Source organism: Neomonachus schauinslandi, chromosome 1, assembly GCF_002201575.2.
Source record: "Neomonachus schauinslandi chromosome 1, ASM220157v2, whole genome shotgun sequence".
In the NCBI taxonomy this organism is placed as follows: Eukaryota; Metazoa; Chordata; class Mammalia; order Carnivora; family Phocidae; genus Neomonachus; species Neomonachus schauinslandi.
The window spans coordinates 117,626,665-117,648,015 of record NC_058403.1 but is presented as its reverse complement, the minus strand read 5'-3'; the positions used below and the strand labels follow the sequence as shown (position 1 = coordinate 117,648,015).

Sequence of the window (21,351 nt, the reverse complement as noted above, 5' to 3'; positions counted from 1 at the left end):
CTCAGCTCAGTAGGAAGCCTGCTTCTCCCTCTCCCATTCCCCCTGCTTGGGTTCCCTCTCTCGCTGTCTCTCTCTGTCAAATAAATAAATAAAATCTTAAAAAAAAAAATTATTCTGAGAAAGAATCCATAAAAAAGTTTATAAATCCCTTCTCTAGAAGAAAGGAAATTATAGCTAAGAGTTTCAGAAAAAGAGGGCCTTAAAAGTCAACCATTTCCTGGTATCTAAATATTAATGGGTTCCATTTACTGAGACCCTGTTATGTGCTGAATATTCTGCTAAGATGTCTTTTATAAATTTGATACATTACTAGCTTATAAGAGATTTTTAAAAAACTTTGTATGATAATAATATGCATATAGAAAATACATATACTGTAAGTGTATGTGAATGTTTTTAGAGTAAAAATTTGTTATTCTTGGATTATAAAATGTGTATATTCACGTGCCTGGGTGGCTCAGTTGGTTAAGCAACTGCCTTCGGCTCAGGTCATGATCCTGGAGTCCCTGGATTGAGTCCCGCATTGGGCTCCCTGCTCAGCGAGGAGCCTGCTTCTCCCTCTAACCCTACCCCCTCTTGTGTACTCTCTCTCTCTCTTTCTCGCTCTCTCAAATAAATAAATAAATCTTTAAAAAAAAATGTGTATATTCTCCTTATCAATCAGCAGAGACTATACAAAGTAAAACATAAATGATCTCGGCTTCCTCCTACCAAGCTACTCCACAGAATTAACCATTAACTTTGCTATATTGATTCTAAATGATTCACTGAATACATACACATTATTTCCACATATTTTATACATATATACATACATTCATGTATGTAGGTATGTTCGTATGTATGTAGGTATGGTATGTATATACAGACCACATATATGGAGTGAGCCAAGTGATCTATTTTTACTCCATTTTAAAGATGAAGATAGTTGAGGCTGTGAGAGGTATAGTGAATTGCTCAAGGCCACCCAACTATTAAATATATATGTATGTATATATACGTGTGTGTGTGTGTGTGTATAGTGCAAAATCCTGATTCTAGTTGTGTAACCTCCCATCCAAGTCAGGCAGTTGCTATACTTCAGCAACCTTCTTGTCACACACCTTATGGATTTGTTTTTTTGTTTTGTTTTTTTTTAAAGATTTTATTTATTTGACAGGGAGAGACACAGCGAGAGAGGGAACACAAGCAGGGGGAGAGGGAGAAGCAGGCTTCCCGCGGAGCAGGGAGCCCGATGCAGGGCTCGATCCCAGGACCCTGGGATCATGACCTGAGCCGAAGGCAAATGCTTAATGACTGAGCCACCCAGGAGCCCCCACCTTATGGATTTGGGCTGCAAAATTCAGAGCTACCAATTGTAACAAAAAGTTGGCTACTAGAAATATGATTTAAGATAGCTTACCTGCTTATTTGACATTTTTTGTAACCGACTCTCAGTTTTAGGACTCTTACACTCTTCTTTAACTAAAAACAAGAAAATAAGAATTTTGGTAAGTGAAAAATATTGCTACAAAGCAGTTAAATTTACCATATATTTGCCACAGCAAGGTACTATGTTGCTGTTTTGAACATTCAAAGAATTCTAAGAAGACAAAGGCCCTCATTTTGAAAAACCTGTAGAGGAACAGAAGAGATACTCACAGATAACAACAATAAGGGAAAAGGAAAGGTGACATGTAATTGAGTCTCCAAGTATGTAAGTCTGCAAAGGGCAGAGTAGGAGGCTAAGCATTCCAGGCAAAGGAAATAATAGGAGAAAAGAAATGGAAGCAAAAAACATGGAATGTATTTATGGAACTCTTAAATAGACTAGTTCCACTGGAGGTCAAGGAGTATAATGGAGCTAATCTGGTAGGCAAAGGGCAACCAATCACAGAAACGTTTTGAGCAAGTAGTGATCTGATCAGAATTGTGTTTTAGGGAGATTAAAATATGGCAGTGGCTTATTGAATAGATAGGAGAGTAAGAGAAAAACTAGGAAGCTATTTTATTATTCCTGTTAAGGGGAAATTGGGAAAATGGTAGGAAAAATGAAAAGGATAAATTAGAAAAAGGAAGGAAGAGGGGTGCCTGGGTGGCTCAGTTGGTTAAACGTCCTGGGATTGAGCCCTGCATTGGGTTCCCTGCTCAGCGGGGAGCCTGCTTCTCCCTCTCCTGCTCCCCCTGCTTGTGCTCTCTCTTTCTGTCAAATAAGTAAATAAAATCTAAAAAAAAAAAAAAAAAAAGAAGAGGAAGGAAGAAAGGAGGGAGGAAGGAACAAAGGAGGAAAGAGGGTGAGAAAAGAAGCAGGGAGAAGGGATGGGAAGGAGGGAAGGGATGGGATGAAGAGAGAAGGGAAGAAATGAACAAAGATAGGAAGACAGGGAACAGAAGAGGGGAAATAAAAAGGAGAGGGGAGGAGAGGTAAGGGAGGTAAGGAAGAAAAGGAAGGACGTAATCTTGCAAAAAGGAGGATATGAAAAAGCAAGTTAACATGTATTGACATTAAGCCTTTGTTGAGACACACACACAATAAAACTAATTGGAATTCCAAGTAATGTAGTTTACACACATTCATGTAAATAATAATTTGAAGAAAAATCACAACACATTTCAATTAAATATAAAATCTTTAAGCTATATTTATCAGATTTATAGGGACATTAATCTATAGTTAAAATGTAAAAGAAACAAAAATAACATATAGATACTTGTGCAAATAATAGTTTAGCAGTTATCAAACTGAAACAAAGCTATAAAACCACAATTTTTTTTTGGAAAATAGCTTTTTAGAAAAATATTTAAAAAGACCATTCTTGGGGTGCCTGGGTGGCTCAGTTGGTTGAGCATCCAACTCTTGGTTTCGGCTTGGGTCATGATCTGTGGTCATGGGATCGTGGGATCGAGTCCTGCGTCATCAGGCTCCATGCTCAGTGGGGAGTCTGCTTCTCTCCCTCTGCCCCTTCCCCCCATTCATGCTCTTTCTCTCTCTCAAATAAATAAATAAATCTTAAAAAAAAGGCCATTCTTATACTATACGTAACATATATATATATACACACACATAAAATACATGCATGTATAAAATATAATAAATTAGACTCAGGACTCTGCACGTGATTATTTCCTCTGCTGGAAAGCTCTTCAGCAAATGTTTTGCATACTTTATCCCATCCACTCCCCTTTGTTCGGGTCTCTGCTCAAATGTTATGTCCTCAGAGAGGCATTCCTTGACCATTCTATAAAACACCCCCCTACCTATACTTTTAATATGCTTTATTTTTCATCATAGCACTTATCATTACTACACATTATGGAATTTATTGGATAGTTTTGTTTGTTTGTTTGTTTTTTGCCTATTATCAGTCTCCACCTTAGAATGTAAAGTCCATTAGGCTGGAAAACTTGTCTGTCTGGTTCAGTCATATATCCCCAGCACCTAAAACAGTACCTTGTATATACAGCTCAATAGATAGAAGCTGAATAAATAAATGAATAACAAATGAGTCATATTTTGAACACAAAGAGCAATTTGCAGCAATTTGGGAATATTCTGATCAAGAGAAAAACTAACTGCAAGATGAAGATTCTCATCTCTGTATCTGCATTCCCTACTGTGCCTGAAACATAGTAAACACCACTAAAGGACTTAAATAAGTAAAAATATATAAATTATGTAAGAAATATTAACAACAAAATATACATATTTTTAATAAAAACTTATAATATAGGTTAGAGTAACTTAATAGGCAAGTGTTTACACACAAAAAAGTAACTGGATTACGCTGAATAAAATTTATTCAAAAAGTAGTGAGGGGACATCAGCAAAAATGTCAGAGTAAGGACCTTTAAAAATTCTGTCCTCCATAGAGGCCTAGTATCCAAAATCTATAAAGAACTTATCAAACTCAACAAAGAACAAATAATTCAATCAAAAAATGGGCAGAAGACATGTACAGACATTTCTGCCAAGAAGACATCCAAATGGCCAACAGACACATGAAAAAGTGCTCAACATCACTCGGCATCAGGGAAATCCAAATCAAAACCTCAATGAGATACCACCTCACACCATTCAGAATGGCTAAAATTAACAAGTCGGGAAATGACAGATGTTGGCGGGGATGCGGAGGAAGGGGAACCCTCCTACACTGTTGGTGGGAATGCAAGCTGGTGCAGCCACTCTGGAAAACAGTATGGAGGTTGCTCAAAAAATTGAAAATAGAGCTACTCTATGACCCAGTAATTGCACTACTGGGTATTTACCCCAAAGACAGAAATGCAGTGATCCGAAGGGGCATGTGCACCCCAATGTTTATAGCAGCAATGTCCACAATAGCCAAACTGTGGAAAGAGCCAAGATGTCCATCGACAGATGAATGGATAAAGAAGATGTGGTGTATATATACGATGGAATATTATGCAGCCATCAAAAAAAAATGAAATCTTGCCATTTGCAATGACGTGGATGGAACTAGAGGGTATTATGCTAAGCGAAATAAGTCAATCAGAGAAAGACAAGTATCATATGATCTCACTGATATGAGGAATTTGAGAAACAAGACAGAGGATCACAGGGGAAGGGAGGGGAAAATGAAACAAGACAAAACCGGAGGGGGAGACAAACCATAAGAGACTCTTAATCTCAGGAAACAAACTGAGGGTTGCTGGAGTGGAGGGGGGTGGGAGGGATGGGGTGGCTGGGTGATGGACACTGGGGAGGGTATGTGCTATGGTGAGTGCTGTGAATTGTGTAAGACTGATGAATCACAAACCTGTACCCCTGAAACAAATAATACATTATGTTAATAAAAAAAAAGTAAAATAAAAATTCTGTCCTCCATAAAAGCAACAAGAAAATGGGCATAAATTACCCGAATCCAAATTTTTAGAGTTATGGAAATTAATCAAAGGCCTGTAGCAATCTGGGGGGTATTTATTCAAGAAAAAAGACTGACTCTCAAAACAATGAGCTTTATGGTTTAACTTGCCGTAGTCTCAAGCCCTACTCTACAACTCTAAGTAGCCTTGAAAAATAGCAGCCAGCACTTTTTGGTGGAAACCAATAACCTGGCAGCCACCAGAGAGATCAGAATGAGGCTGAGCTCTTCCAAAGTGTTATTCCCCACATTCTGTAAGGTATTACCCTGATTTCACAATCAAAGATATCACAAAAAAATAAAATGACAAATATCCTCTATGAATATAAATGCTAAAATAAAATCCTCAACAAAATACTAGCAAATCAAATCCTGTAGCATATAAAAAAGATTAAATACCAAGACCTGGCAGGATTTATTCCAAGAATGCAAGGTTGGTTCAACATAAAAAACAATCAATGGAATCTACCATATTAATTAAGCACAGAAACAGCAACTGACAAAATCTAATATCCCTCCAAGGGGGGCAAAATCAACAACCAAAGAATAGAAAGGAACTTCCTCATCTAATAAAGGGCACTTACCAAAACCCACAGCTAACATTACACTTAATGCTCACAGATTGAAAGCTTACCCCTAAGATCAAAACAAGGGTGAACTGTTCACTCTCACTACTTCCATTGAACATTATGTTGGTGGTTTTAGCTACAGCAATCAGGTAAGAAAAAGAAATACAAGAAATTATATAAAAAGAAGTAACACTATTGCTATTTGCCAAAGCCACAAAAAATTAGGGCTAATAAACAAGTTCAGCAAAGTAGCAGGATATAAGATCAATATACAAAAGTCAGCTTTATCTCTATAAACAGCACTGAACAATCCACCCCCAACCACCAATTAAGAAAACAGTTCCAGTGACAATAGGGGTGTCTGGGTGGCTCAGTCGGTTAAGTGTCTGACTCTTGGTTTTGGCTCAGGTCATGATCTCAGGGTTGTGGGATTGAGCTCCACATTGGGTTCCATGTTCAGTGCAGAGTCTGCTGGAGATTCTCTCCCTCTCCCTCCCCCACTGCCCCTCCCCGTTTTCTCTAAAAAAATAAAATCTTGGAAAAAAAAAAGAAAACAGATCCACTGACAATAAATAGCATTAAAAATAATAAAATACTAGGAATAAATTTTTTTAGAAGATGTAAGACTTGTAACTGAAAACTACAAGACATCATTGAAGGAAATTAAAGAAGACAAATAAATGGAAAGACATTTTACGTTCATGGATAGGAAGACTTAATATTGTTAAGAGGACAATGCTCACCAAAATGATCTGTAGATTCAACATAATCTCTATAAAAATTCCAGCTGCCATTTTCGCAGAAATAGACAAGGTGATCCTATAATTCATTCAGAAATGCAAGAGATCAGAACAGACAAAACAATGTTGAAAAAGAAAAAGCTGGCGGACTCAAAGTTCCCAATTTCAAAACTTACAACAAAGCTATGATAATTAAGATAGCGTGTTCTTTGCATAAAGATGGCATATAGATCTGTGGAACAGAATTGAGAGGTCAGAAATAAACCCATACATCTATAGTCAATTGACTTATAACAAGGGTGCCAAGAAAATTCAATGGGGTGCCAAGAGAATTCAATGGGAAAAGAACAGTCTTTTAGCAAATGGTGCTGAGACAACTGGATATCCACATGCAAAAGAATGAATAAGGACCCCTACCTCATACCATATACAAACACTCAGAAATGGAAAAAAGACCTAAATATAAGAGCTAAAACTACAAATCTCTTAGAAGAAAAGATAGGTATAAATCTTTGTGACCTTAGATTATGTAATGGTTTCTTAGATATGACACCTAAAGCACAAGTAATCAAAGAAAAAGTAGAAAAGATAAATTAGAATTGATCAAAATTAAAGACTTTTGTTTCAAGGACACTATAAAGTTAAAAAGACAACCCACAGAATGACAGCACATATTTGCAAATCAAATATCTGAATATGCACGTTATATACAGAAGATGTAAAGGACTCACACAACTCAAGGACGAAAAGAAAAATAACTCAAAAATGAGCAAAGGACTTGAATAGACATTTCTCCAAAGAAGATGTACAAACTGCCGATTGGCACATGAAAAGATGCCCAATGTTATTAGTCATTAATGAATCACAAATGAAAACCACAAAGAGATTTCACTTTACACCTACCAGGGCTGTGGTAATAAAAAAGATGGGCAATAACAAGTATTATGGAAGATGTGGAGAAATTGGACTCTCATATATTGCTGGTGGGAAACAGCAGTTGGAAAACAGTTTGGTAGTTCCATAAAAAGTTAAACACAGAGTTAACATATGACTAATTCTACTCATTTGGATGTATACCCAAGAGAACTGCAAACATATGTTCAATCAAAAACTTCTACATGGATATTCACAGCAGCATTATTTTAGCCCCAAAGTGGAAACAACCCAAATGTCCATCAATAGATGAATGGATAAACAAAATGTAGTATTCATAGAATGGACTATTATTCAGCCATAAAAAGGACTGCAAACAAATCAATCAACGTGATACAATACATTAACAAAAGAAAGAACAAGAATCATGATCCTCTCAATAGATGCAGAAAAAGCATTTGACAAAGTACAGCATCCTTTCTTGATCAAAACTCTTCAGAGTATAGGGATAGAGGGTACGTACCTCAATATCATAAAAGCCATCTATGAAAAATCCACAGCGAATATCATTCTCAATGGGGAAAAACTGAGAGCTTTTCCCCTAAGGTCAGGAACGCGGCAGGGATGTCCACTATCACCACTGCTATTCAACATAGTATTAGAAGTCCTAGGGCGCCTGGGTGGCTCAGTTGGTTAAGCGACTGCCTTCGGCTCAGGTCATGATCCTGGAGTCCCGGGATCGAGTCCCGCGTCGGGCTCCCTGCTCAGCAGGGGGTCTGCTTCTCCCTCTGACTCTCCCCCCCTCTCATGTGCTCTCTCTCAAATAAATAAATAAAATCTTAAAAAAAAAAAAAAAAAAGAAGTCCTAGACACAGCAATCAGACAACAAAAAGAAATAAAAGGCATCCAAATCAGCATAAGAAGAAGTCAAACTCTCACTCTTTGCAGATGATATGATACTTTATGTTGAAAACCCAAAAGACTCCACCCCAAAACTGCTAGAACTCATACAGGAATTCAGTGAAGTGGCAGGATATAAAATCATTGCACAGAAATCAGTGGCATTCTTATACACCAACAACAAGACAGAAGAAAGAGAAATTAAGGAGTCGATCCCATTTACAAGTGCACCCAAAACCTTAAGATACCTAGGAATAAATCTAACCAAAGAGGCAAAGGATCTGTACTCAGAAAACTATAAAATACTCATGAAAGAAACTGAGGAAGACACAAAGAAATGGGAAAACATTCCATGCTCATGGACTAGAAGAATATTGTGAAGATGTCATTGCTACCTAGAGCAATCTACACATTCAATGCAATCCCCATCAAAATACCATCAACTTTTTTTCAAAGAAATGAAACAAATAATCCATTTGTTTGATTCCATACCAAACAAATTTGTATGGAACCAGAAAAGACCCCGAATAGCCAGAGGAATGTTGAAAAAGAAAACCAAAGCTGGCAGCATCACAATTCCAGACTTCAAGCTCTATTACAAAGCTGTCATCATCAAGACAGTATGGTACTGGCACAAAAACAGACACATAGATCAATGGAACAGAATAGAGAGCCCAGAAATGGACCCTCAACTCTATGGTCAACTAATCTTCGACAAAGCAGGAAAGAATGTCCAATGGAAAAAAGACAGTCTCTTCAAGAAATGGTGTTGGGAAAATTGGACAGCCACATGCAAAAGAATGAAACTGGACCATTTCCTTATACCACACACAAAAATAAACTCAAAATGGGTGAAAGACCTAAACGTGAGACAGGAGTCCATCAAAATCCTAAAGGAGATCACAGGCAGCAACCTCTTCGACCTCAGCCGCAGCAACTTCTTCCTAGAAACATCGCCAAAGGCAAGGGGAAGCAAGGGCAAAAATGAACTATTGGGACCTCATCAAGATAAAAAGCTTTTGGGCGCCTGGGTGGCTCAGTTGGTTAAGCGACTGCCTTCGGCTCAGGTCATGATCCTGGAGTCCCGGGATCGGGTCCCGCATCGGGCTCCCTGCTCCACAGGGAGCCTGCTTCTCCCTCTGACCCTCCCCCCTCTCATGTGCTCTCTGTCTCTCTCATTCTCTCTGTCTCAGATAAATAAATAAAAAAAATCTTTAACAAAAAAAAAGAAACAGTCAACAAAACCAAAAGACAACCGACAGAATGGGAGAAGATATTTGCAAATGACATATCAGATAAAGGGCTAGTATCCAAAATCTATAAAGAACTTCTTAAACTCAACACCCAAAGAACAAATGAACCAATCAAGAAATGGGCAGAAGACATGAACAGACATTTTTCCAAAGAAGACATCCAAATGGCCAACAGACACATGAAAAAGTGCTCAACATCACTCAGCATCAGGGAAATCCAAATCAAAACCTCAATGAGATATCACCTCACACCAGTCAGAATAGCTAAAATTAAAAAGTCGGGAAACGACAGATGTTGGCGGGGATGCAGAGAAAGGGGAACCCTCTTACACTGTTGTTGGGAATGCAAGCTGGTGCAGCCATTCTGGAAAACAGTATGGAGGTTCCTCAAAAAGTTGAAAATAGAGCTACCATATGATCCAGCAATTGCACTACTGGGTATTTACCCCAAAGATACAAATGTAAGGATCCAAAGGGGTATGTGCACCCTGATGTTTATAGCAGCAATGTCCACAATAGCCAAACTGTGGAAAGAGCCAAGATGTCCATCGACAGATGAATGGATAAAGAAGATGTGGTATATATATACACAATGGAATATTACGCAGCCATCAAAGGGAATGAGATCTTGCCATTTGCAACGACGTGGATGGAACTGGAGGGTATTATGGTGAGCGAAATAAGTCAAACAGAGAAAGACATGTATCATATGACCTCACTGATATGAGGAATTCTTAATCTCAGGAAACAAACTGAGGGTTGCTGGAGTGGTAGGGGGTGGGAGGGATGGGGTGGCTGAGTGACAGACACTGGGGAGGGTATGTATTATGATGAGTGCTGTGAATTGTGCAAGACTGTTGAATCACAGATCTGTACCTCTGAAACAAATAATACAATTTATGTTAAAAAAAAAAAAGAAGAAGATAGCAGGAGGGGAAGAATGAAGGGGGGATTCTGAGGGGGAGACGAACCATGAGAGACGATGGACTCTGAAAAACAAACTGAGGGTTCTAGAGGGGAGGGAGGTGGGAGGATGGGTTAGCCTGGTGATGGGTATTAAAGAGGGCATGTACTGCATGGAGCACTGGGTGTTATACGCAAACAATGAATCATGGAACACTACATCTGAAACTAGTGATGTGATGTATGGTGATTAACGTAATGATAAAAAATTAAAAAAAAAAAAGGATTGCAAAAAAAAAAAAGGAATGAAGCATTGATACATATTACAATATGGATGAACCTTGTGTTCATTATGCCAAGTAAAAGAAGCCAGTCACAAAAAGTCACAAATTATATGATGATATGGAATGTCCAGACAGGTCAATCCATAGAGGCAGAAAGTAAATTAATGGTTGCCAGGGCTGGAGGAATGGACTGCTAATAGGTATGTTTCTTTTTAGGGTAAAGAAAATGTTCTAAATTTAGATAGCGGCATAGGTTGTACCACTTTGTGAAAACACCAAAAAAATCACTGATTAAATACTTCAAAACATGAATTTTATGGCATGTGAATTATAACTCAATAAAACTGCTGTAGTTAATAAAAAAGGAAGCAGTTAGCATCGTAAGTATATTTTTAACTTTAAACTTACATTTTCTGTGAGGCTCATGTTTTCTTTGCTGACATTTAACACTGTTGTCAGTAAAGCCAGATTTATGATGTTGAGTTACTTGACTTACTTCTTGAGGTAGAACTGCAACCTGAAAGTTAAAATTCTTATAAATGATTTAAAAACAAACTCTTATAACTACTTTTCCTCAAAGAGATAGAGTATTTGGTTGTAGAACTAAATAATAGGAGAGCTGACACTTGAGCTCTAACTCTAAAACCCATGTTCACAATACCATATCAGAGAAAAAGTATCCAGAAGTTTAATTAGAAAATATTCTAGTTTTGGGTATAGTTTTGGGGTTGTTCTATTTGATATCTACATAAAGCTATTTATTACTCACATTATCATATTTTGTCAATAAAGACTTAAATTTTTTTAAAAAAGACTTTTTAAAGAGCAGTTTTAGGTTTACAACAAAACTGAGAGAAAGGTACAGAGATACTTCATATCCTTTCTGTCTCTACACATGTATGGCATTCTCCATTATCAACATCCTCCACCAGAGTGGTACATTTACTATAATCAATGAACCAATCCTGACACATCATTATTACTCAAAGGCCATAGTTTACATTGGGTTCACTCTTGGTGTTGTACATTCTATGTGTTCAGACAAACGTATAATGACATGTATCCACCATTAGAGTATCATACAGATTATTTTCAGTGCCCTAAAAAGCTTCTGTGCTCTGTCTATTGATCTTCCCCCTAACCTCCGGGCAACCACTGATCTTTTTACTGTCTCCATAGTTTCACCTTTTCCAGAAGCTTGAATACTTTTTAAAAAATCATGTTGAGTTGTCTAGAATGTGCTTATCAGATGAATACCAGGTTGCTTATTAATGCTTCACGGATTTAAGTGATATATGTGGTGGCTCATAATTCTTGGTATGTGTAGGAGGAAATACAACATGACAGTGTTTAGTTAATATAAATAATGAAATAGCACCCAATACCAGGAGCAACATGCAGAAGATTCTGAGGAAATATAGTATCAAGTGTTGAGTTCCATCTCAAGGCAATAGGCAGTAAAATGACTAGCAGACCTTGCTGGAGATCTAGGGGAGTTTTGGTAGTGAGAGAGGAAAGTGGAAGGAACAGTAAGAACACATAACCTGAAATGGGAATTATCTACTTGTGGGAAAGGGAAAATAAAGAGACCAATCTTACTAGAACAGACCATTTTACCAAGGAGTTGGATATACTTTATATAAGAATTAGGTAGAGTTAGATACTAGTTTCAGTTGAGGTTGAATTCCACTAGTACTGAACAGAGAGCCCTATATATTCTATAATATTTGAATAACATTCTTTGGGGCACCTGGGTAGCTCAGTTGGTTAAGCGCCTGCCTTTGGCTCAGGTCATGATCCCAGAGGGCCGGGATCAAGCCCCACATCGGGCTTCCTGCTCAGGGGGAGTCTGCTTTTCCTTCTGCCCCTCACCCCACTCTCGTGCTCCTTCTCTCTAATAAATAGGTAAAATCTTAAAAAAAAAAACAAAACTTTTTTTTTTTTTTAAGATTTTATTTATTTATTTGACAGAGAAAGACACAGCAAGAGAGGGAACACAAGCAGAGGGAGTGGGAGAGGGAGAAGCAGGCTTCCCGCGGAGCAGGGAGCCCTATGCGGGGCTTGATCCCAGAACCCTGGGATCATGACCTGAGCCGAAGGCAGATGCTTAACGACTGAGCCAACCAGGCGCCCCAAGAATAACATTCTTTTAGGGCTGGAAAAGAGGTCATCTAGTCTAGTGCCTTAATTTTGCATATAAGGCCACAGAGGCCCAAGGAAATTAGAGTTGCTCAATTTGAGTCACCAAATCCGATTTCCTGATTCTGAGTCCAGTACCAGATTTATCACACCACAGTGCCTCAGGGAACAAACTAAGTTCAAATCCAGAAGCTCTTATTAATTAGGTATTTTGCCCAATAATGCCATTGGGCCAACACAGGTGAAAGGATCACCAAGAAAGATCATTAGGAAAGATACGTCAAACAGTATTATGTAAGAAGGACTAAAAAGGAAAGAGGCAAGAAGCAGGAAGCACAGATAGGAGGTTAATCTAGGTTTAGGATGACCATCTAAGGCCCAGTTGTGGGAACTGCCAAGAAATAAAAAGATTTCGAATCTCACTGCAAAAAAAAAAAAAAAAAAATAGAGGGGAAAAAGGAAAAAGTTTTTACTCCATGCTTTTCAGATTATGTGCCTGGGGAAATGGCAGCATTAGAAATAAGGTTAAGAAGCTTCAGATGAGGTGAATTCTAAGACATCTTTCGGCTGAGGTGATGGTGGGGTGTCTGTCTATACCTGTCTTCTAGGAAGTTGGAGATACTGGCTTAGATTGATCCTGATTGAGAGGTATGGAACACATACACTGAGTGGTTAAATTAGCAGCAAGGTAAGAGCCAATGTCACCAAATGATAAAACAAAAGGGGGAGAAAAAAAAACTATTGTTCAGTAAAATACTGCCCAGTTGAATGGTTGGAAAAACAGAGGTTAAGAAAGAAGTTGAATAAAAAGCAAAAGGCAAGAGGGGAGTCAGGGTAATGTTTCCTTTTAGAGTATAAATCCTTGAAATAATTGCCTATATTTGCTACCTCCAATTTTTCTTCTCCCCTTCTCTCTTAACACACTCTTCTTGGTATTTCACTCTTACCACTCTACTGAAACTGCTCTTGTCAAGATTTCCAATGACCTCAGATATAAAACTCTATGGTCAGGGCGCCTGGGTGGCTCAGTTGGTTAAGCGACTGCCTTCGGCTCAGGTCATGATCCTGGAGTCCCCGGATCGAGTCCCGCATCGGGCTCCCTGCTCGGCGGGGAGTCTGCTTCTCCCTCTGACCCTCCTCCCTCTCATGTGCTCTCTCTCATTCTCTCTGTCTCAAATAAATAAATAAAATCTTAAAAAAAAAAAAAAAAACTCTATGGTCAATTCTCAGTTTTCATTTTAACTGATCCATCACCAGCATTTGACACACTTGATTACTCTCCTTGACATCCATTCTTCACTTGGCATCTAGAACACCACACTTTACTGGTCTTCTTCCTGTACAATGGCCATTCCTTCTCAATCTTGTTTGTCAGGTTCACCTAATCTCTCTGACTCTTTAAGGATGGAATTCTCTAAGGCTAAGTTATTAGACTTCTTTGGATGTAGATAAATAGATATAGATATATAGATACACACATACATGCCCAAATTTCTCTCTCCAGCTTGGACATCTTCCATAACCATCAGAATCAATGTCCAACTCTACATCTCTACTCAAATATCTTTTTTTTTTAAAAAAGATTTTATTTATTTATTTGAGAGAGTAAGTGAGCAAGAGAGCACGACCAGGGGGAGAGGGAGAAGACGACTCCTGGCTGAGCAGGGAGCCTGACGTGGGGCTCAATCCCTGGACTCCGGGATCATGACCTGAGCCGAAGGCAGACACTTAACCAACTGAGCCACCCAGGCACCCCTCTACTCAAATTTCTAACTCTGTATCTCCACTTAGATGTTTAATATACATCTCAAACTTACTATGACCAAAATTGAACTCCATATCTTCCTCCACAAACCTACTTGACTTGCAATCTTCTCCATCTCAGGTAACAGCCACTCTATCCTTTTAGTTACTAAGACCTTAAGAGTCACACTCTTTAATCCATTTTTTTTCTCTCTTAACCCTATATCCAATTCATCATTAGATGGCAATTCCTTCCAAATATGCCTAGAATTTGATCACTTCTCCAGACTCCTACTACTCTGGTCCAAGTCAGTATCAACTCTATCTTGATGATTCCAGTAGTCTCCTAACTAATCTGTTTCTATCCTGACTCCTCTACATTCTATTCTTAAGATAGCAGACAGAATGATCCTATTAAAATATAAATCAGATCATGTCATTCTGTTGCTCAAAACCCTTCCCTGATTCCTCATTTCACTGAGTAAAAAACAATGTCCTTATAATGACCCAGAAGGTCCTGCATGGTATCTAATTACAGTTCCTACAACTCAGCCTATTGATTAAAAGCCATAATGGTCTTTTTTCTCTTCCTTGAGTACACCTGGAATTGTCTTCCCAACAGGGTCTTTGAACTTCTCTGGAATACCCTCACCTCAGGTATCTACATACTCTACTCCTCATTTCATTCAAATCTTTACTCAAATGTTACCTGATCATTCTCTTTAAAACTGCAAAACCTTGCCTCCCCGCCACCCCGCCAACATTCTCTATCCTCCTCTGAAATTTTTCTCAAACTTCTGTATTACCATCTAATATACCATGTAATCTACTTGTCCTCTCCTCCCCAGAATATAATTTGTTTGAGGGTCAGACTTCTTTTTTTGTTTATAGCTATATTCTCATCACATAGAACAATGAACATGATAGGCCCTCAATAAATACATGCTGAATGAATTAATGAAATGAATGAATGATAACGAAGCATTCCTAAAAAATGAATGGTTAGTGGTATCAAATAAATTAGAGAGGAAAAGAGGGTTTGAAACTCTGGATATAGACTGCATTTAGATAGAAAGGATTTATGGATGATCTAAGAAAAACTTAGCATATTAGCAGAAGAGAACTACGTATTTTGTCACTCTCACTTTTTATGTTTATTTCACCATCATTTCCTTTGCTATTTTCTTCTCTCTACTCTGAAAATGCCACCATCACTGGAGGACATTAGAATAAATGAGGCTTTCATGGTGCAGGCTGTTGGTTTATAAACTTGAGAGAATATTCTTTCTTTCTTGACCAAAGCTGAGACGATAGGTCAGTTACTAGCAAAAAATGTTGTAGGAATTTATTCTTTACCTTTTTCCTTTTTTTGGTCTGAGTCTACCTTTTTAGCAGAATTTCTTTTCCCTTCTTAATCTCTATTAAGGAATGTGAATTTGCTCATTCATATTTAAGACAACCAAGTGCCAGCATAAAGCTCCACATTCAAGTGGAAATTAATTAGTTAATAATAAGTGCATTAAGGCCTTTGTTGAATTTAAAATATAGTTATTATGATTTTGCAAACAGCTAAAATAAAATCCAAACTGATTTAAAAGAAAAATTATCTATATTCCCTCTGAGTCCAAAAACTTTTATATACAGCTGAAGAGACTTATGAAAATTCATGATTAAAACTGTTATTCTATTTTATGAGATTTTAGGAAAAAAATAATCATTGCATACTCACAAGAAAAATGTAAATTTGTTTTTTTAATTTAAATGTCTATCAAACAAGGTATACTAACTTTGTCTTGTAGAGTTGGCTGAAAGTGTTGAACCTTTCCAGATCCCTGTAAGGACTGCCAAATGTTGCAAAATTCATCATCATCTTTAGTAGGTACCTGGCAAAGCACAAAAAATTTCTTAAGGAACTGAAACATGAAAAAAATATAGATTTATATTAAAAATAAAAAAATTCATTAAAGTTATTTAGCAGTAGATAGAATATTAACTTCCATTATCTGAAATCTCAGTTCTTTTTTTCTGGCGCTCAGTACAGTCATCATAGAAATATTCTATTGGACTGAAAATGGTCTTAAAGCATGACAAATGTTATGGAAGATTATACTAAATCAATATCCCTACCAACAGATTTTTTTAAATCTCCCAATGTACTGATATCTCTTCAAGCTAACATTTAACAATTTTATTTTTAAAATCTTCATCTTACACAAAAGTAATCCAACAGATTAAAAAACCAGCTATTACTTATGAGGAGTTGATTTTGGGCAGATTAATAGTGATTACTTATGAAATTTGACTTTTGCTTCTGCTTCCTTTGCCATTACCTCCTTATCTGGGCTTTCTAATTAGTCTATAGCGAACACATTATTACTTGGATTAAAATGTGGTTAAGATGTGGGGACATGGAGTTAAACAAGGTTAAATGTCTCACACAAAACAATTCAATTTTTTTCCCCAGAAAGATAAAACAGAGGAAATCACCCATGAGTTGCATGGGTAGGAACCTGAAAATGGCTTTTGATAAATATAATTCTCTCTCTGTTAACCTCTCAAATTCATGTCATTTCATAGCAGATTGAATACAACATTAGAGTTATACAAATGTAGCTTGAAAAGTAAATATATGAAAAGAAAACAGACATTCTCAAGCTCATATTTAAAAATGTATTTCTTCTTTAACTATAATTTTATAACAAATGTAGGATGTTATCAGTAGCATTGTTTTTTTTTTAATTCTATTTATTTGAGAGAGAGCATGAGCGGGGCAGAGAGGGAGAAGGGGAGAAGCAGACTCTCCACTGAGCAGGGATGCTGACGTGGGGCTCCATCCCAGGACCCTGGGATCATGACCTGAGCCAAAGGCAGATGCTTAACCGACTGAGCCACCCAGATGCCCCAGTAGCATTCCTTATTGGCCTATTAACTTAAAACAAATCTGAAATTAACTTGAACCAAAATTTTTTAAAAAACTAAGTCAAATTAGGTTTTACTTACAAAGTCTGCCTGAGATTTATAAGAGGGCAGAAAGAAATGAAAGACTAAGAGCCTTACTTGAGTAGGAACAAAAAGTGATTGAGGGGAATGGTTCAGGCCTCCCAAATGCCCAGATGAAATTGATGAATTTGAGCTATAGTGATTCACAGCTGGTTGTGGTTTCACAATGGCTGTCAACTTCTGATTTCCGGTTTCAGAGCGACTCCCATGAGTAAGATTCACCAAGGCACTTGTTGGCAGTCGATAACCTCTACCAGGTGAGCACCTAAAAATAAACAGTTATTTCAGAGGGAAATAATACTAAATGTGCTAGGGAGCAGAAGAACCAAATTATTTTTGGGTGGACAGTCAGTCCATAATCTGAATTAGTAAACATTACTTTTAAATTTAGTAGAGGAAGCTGAAATCATAGAAAGATCTCCACTTATAAGATGATATATTTCTGAAACCGGACTTTATTTAATCCTCACAATAACCTAGTGAAGTATGTATCTTCATTACAAACGAGGAAACTGAGGGTCAGAATGCTTTTAACGACCTACCCAAAGTAGCACAAAGGGTAAGGACAGAACCCATTCCATGCATCTTTCATTCTATCATAATCTTTTTTTCCTGTAACTTTAACTTTTTTATCAGTGCTGCCCCAAAATAAGTAAATCTCACTCATATAAGTTAATAACAAAAAATCCAAACCTCTGGCTTTAAACCTGCTAACCTCCAGTTATTTTTTCTCTCCTTCATGGTCAAACTTCTCAAGGGTCAGCTCAATTTCCTGCTTCCTCAAACCACCCCAGTGTGGCTGTACACCCACAATTCCACTAAAATATAAATCTGCGATCATGTCACATCTCTGATTTTGATGACTTCACATTGTTTTAAGGATAACGACCAAGATACCAAAATCATTAGCATGTCCTCAAAGTTGGCTTACAAGCTCCTGCACAGTGTGTTCCTTGCTTTTCTCTCTTACTCTAATCTTACATAGTTGCTGAAGTTCAGACACACTTGCATTCTTTGTTTTTTTTTTAATGAATAAATCCTTTGTTGCCTCTTCTTGACCACCTGTCATTCTTCTTCCCTCTTCCTCCAGTTAACTATTACTCAGTCTTCAAGTCCCATCTTAAATATCACTTGTCAAAGAAGCCTTTCTAGAAGTCATACTCTTACAGAAACCAGAACCTCTCCTTTCCAGCACTTCTCACATTTTAATTAAATAAGTAATACTATAATCAGTTACACAATTATCTCCCCCACTAAAATGAAAGCTTTGTGAGACTAGAAAGATGTCTATCTTACTCATTGTTACATCCCTACTAGCATGTATGATGTCTTGCATATAACAGGAATTCAAATTTTGGACAAATAAGTAATGTAAAGTCACTGCCACGTGGATATATTTACAAAGCATAATTATCATCAGGAAATACAAACCTTATTGTTAAGCCTCCAGGAAATTCTTCATCAAATAATACTTCAAATAGTATATCAGCTTCTCTATTGGCTGTTAAATAAGAGAGATTTAAAAATCATATGATGAAAAATTAGCATTTAAGTTTTTGGCTCGTAAGAGGCATTACAACTATCAGAGAATGGTATAGGGGATTATAGTAAATGAAAAGTAGATAAACTTGCAGATTACCTTACTGGTATTAATTTAAAGTAAAATAATATTTTAAATTAGATGCTATGAGGGGATTAATTATATTTTTCTCTGTGCTTTTGTCTATGTTGGAAATTATTCATAATAAAAGTTAATAAAAGAGGTAACTTCGGAGTTTGCAGTTCAGAAGGTATTGCAGTAAGACAGATAAAAGACAATGACGGGGGCACCTGGGTGGCTCAGTTGGTTAAGCGACTGCCTTCGGCTCAGGTCATGATCCTGGAGTCCCTGGATTGAGTCCCGCATCAGGCTCCCTGCTCGGCAGGGAGCCTGCTTCTCCCTCTGACCCTCCCCCCTCTCATGTGCTCTCTCTCTCTCATTCTCTCTGTCCCAAATAAATAAAATCTTAAAAAAAAAAAAAAAAGACAATGACGATTTGAAAGCATGGCAGTTTATTTAATAAAGGGAACAGGATGGAGAGAACAGAAATATTTTTAGATAGAACTGGCAGGAATTTGTGGCCTGTGTAGATAAAAAGGACAGAGATGCCAAAGATGACTCCAAGGTTCTGGCTGAGATGACTTGGTAGATTATGGATGCCATAACTGAGATATGAGACACACGAGAAAGTGCAATAAACTTAGATAGGAACAGAGAAGAACAAATTTGGCAGAGACGCTGATGAGATATATCTGGCAAGATTAAATTTATCTGAAATGCCAAGGTAAAGTGAAATAATTAGCTATATTTGAATTCTAAGCCCAAATTAATAATAGAGTCTATCACAGTACTTCAGAATTGACCAACCCTACCCCCTTCCCTCTCCCCTCCTCTCCCTCCCTTTCTCCTTCACCCCTCCCCCTCCCCCCATCCTTGATTTCTCTCCACCTTTCCACCACCCCTTTTCCACTTTATTGGTTCTGTTTCTCTAGAGAACCCGAATACAATATTTGATAATATCCTAGCCGGGGGTAGGAGTGGAGGGATGTCTGTCCCCCATCCCCAGTCCTTCATTGCTCAGCTGAAACCAGGCCTGCAGAGCTCACCCATTCCCCAACATCCACCTGTATCTTTCAACCTACTTTTACCTGAAATCTAAACTCAAGAAAGTAAGGCTCAATGAGAGGCAGGAGTTTCTCCTCTGAAGGCTTAAAGCTCACCTTTTAGGTTCTTATTCCCGATCTGAGGGAGGGGTATTCCTCAAAAGATTATTAAGATTATAAAAGGTAAGAGGACTGTTTACTCCCTTTAGCAAAATTGACTATGGAGATGAGGTCTCAGCTAAGGGCAGTAATGAAATATTCCCCTTTTTATCCATGTCAGACATGGTTAATCAACGACAGAGCTCTTTCCCACTCAGCATAGATACAGCTTTAAAATCCTTCTCAAGACAAATCCCAAGCAGTCACTATTACTGATAGGAACTGTCAGAAGAAAGGAAACTTTTATGTTATCAGAGTCCTAGGCCCTTATATCAAGACAACTTAACTATAATACAATCTAATAAGCCCAGTATTTGAACAGCTGAATCAGGGGGTTGAGCAGATAGCAGCAGGAGGGTTGTTTCATTATACCCATGTGGCCCTTACCATTCCTAGTCCAGACAATCAGACCAAGGTTGAGTGCTTGAGAGATGAAAGGACAGTGCTGCCAATACCTTGACCCCTTGGCACCGGATTTGCTGCTTCATGCTAGGCTGACTTTTTTTGGTATCTACACTGCAAAGCTGCTCAACCAGGCATCCCTTTGAGCACATTTAGATCCTTAGTTGCTTCTTCCCTTTTCCTCCATTCTCTCTCTTTTTTTTAAATAAAAAATACGTGACATAAAATTTACCATCTTAATTATTTTTAAGTGTACAGTACAATAGTGTTAACTATATGTACACTGTTGCCTTCTGCTTAGATATAAGGCACAGAAATTTGTGTTTTACTTTACAATTTTAGATGCAGTTGAAGACACGCCAAGTATTGAGATATTACCCCCTTTAATTCCTATGATGGTGCCCCGAAGGCCAACTGGAACTGAAAAGTTCTCTCTCACATTTACCACACGGTCAAAGAGATGAAATTCTGCATCTCGATCAGGAATGACTCCATGTTGCTGTTCTAAAGGCTGAAGAGAAGAAAGCTTTAATTATTATTAACTCTAATTTGAAATAATTTTTCTATTACTGTAACAAAAACACTTTGTTCCTTCTATACTTTCAAAATAAAAACAACTTGGATAAGAAACTTACTCTGTACAGCAAATGGGGCTTCACTGTCACTCGTACCTTCTTATTATTCTTTCTTTGCTGAAGAAAGAAAAATTTTTAAATATTTAAAAACATTAAATTATAAAATTATTGTTATCTGGATTTACATTAAAAATATAAAATTATTATTATTCAGTTGGACATCATTTATTATTATTCACTTTTTAAAAGCCAAATGAAATGAGCAATTTAAAGAATATTTGAAGTTCTTCAGATGCAGCAGGGAGGAAT

General features: G+C 37.5%; 1 protein-coding gene across 2 annotated transcripts in view; it reads right to left on the bottom strand.

Annotated features, from left to right (window-relative positions):
• XRN1 (5'-3' exoribonuclease 1) overlaps positions 1–21,351 on the bottom strand; it is a 109,536-nt gene that overhangs the window by 14,265 nt on the left and 73,920 nt on the right. For both annotated transcript variants that reach the window (XM_044920343.1, XM_044920347.1), the window contains exons 28-34: positions 21,103–21,159; positions 20,846–20,978; positions 18,695–18,764; positions 17,321–17,528; positions 16,051–16,146; positions 10,790–10,898; positions 1,403–1,464 (exon numbers count right to left, since the gene is read on the bottom strand). In XM_044920343.1, the coding sequence (XP_044776278.1) occupies positions 1,403–1,464; positions 10,790–10,898; positions 16,051–16,146; positions 17,321–17,528; positions 18,695–18,764; positions 20,846–20,978; positions 21,103–21,159 (735 nt within the window). The remainder of the gene's footprint in view (positions 1–1,402; positions 1,465–10,789; positions 10,899–16,050; positions 16,147–17,320; positions 17,529–18,694; positions 18,765–20,845; positions 20,979–21,102; positions 21,160–21,351) is intronic.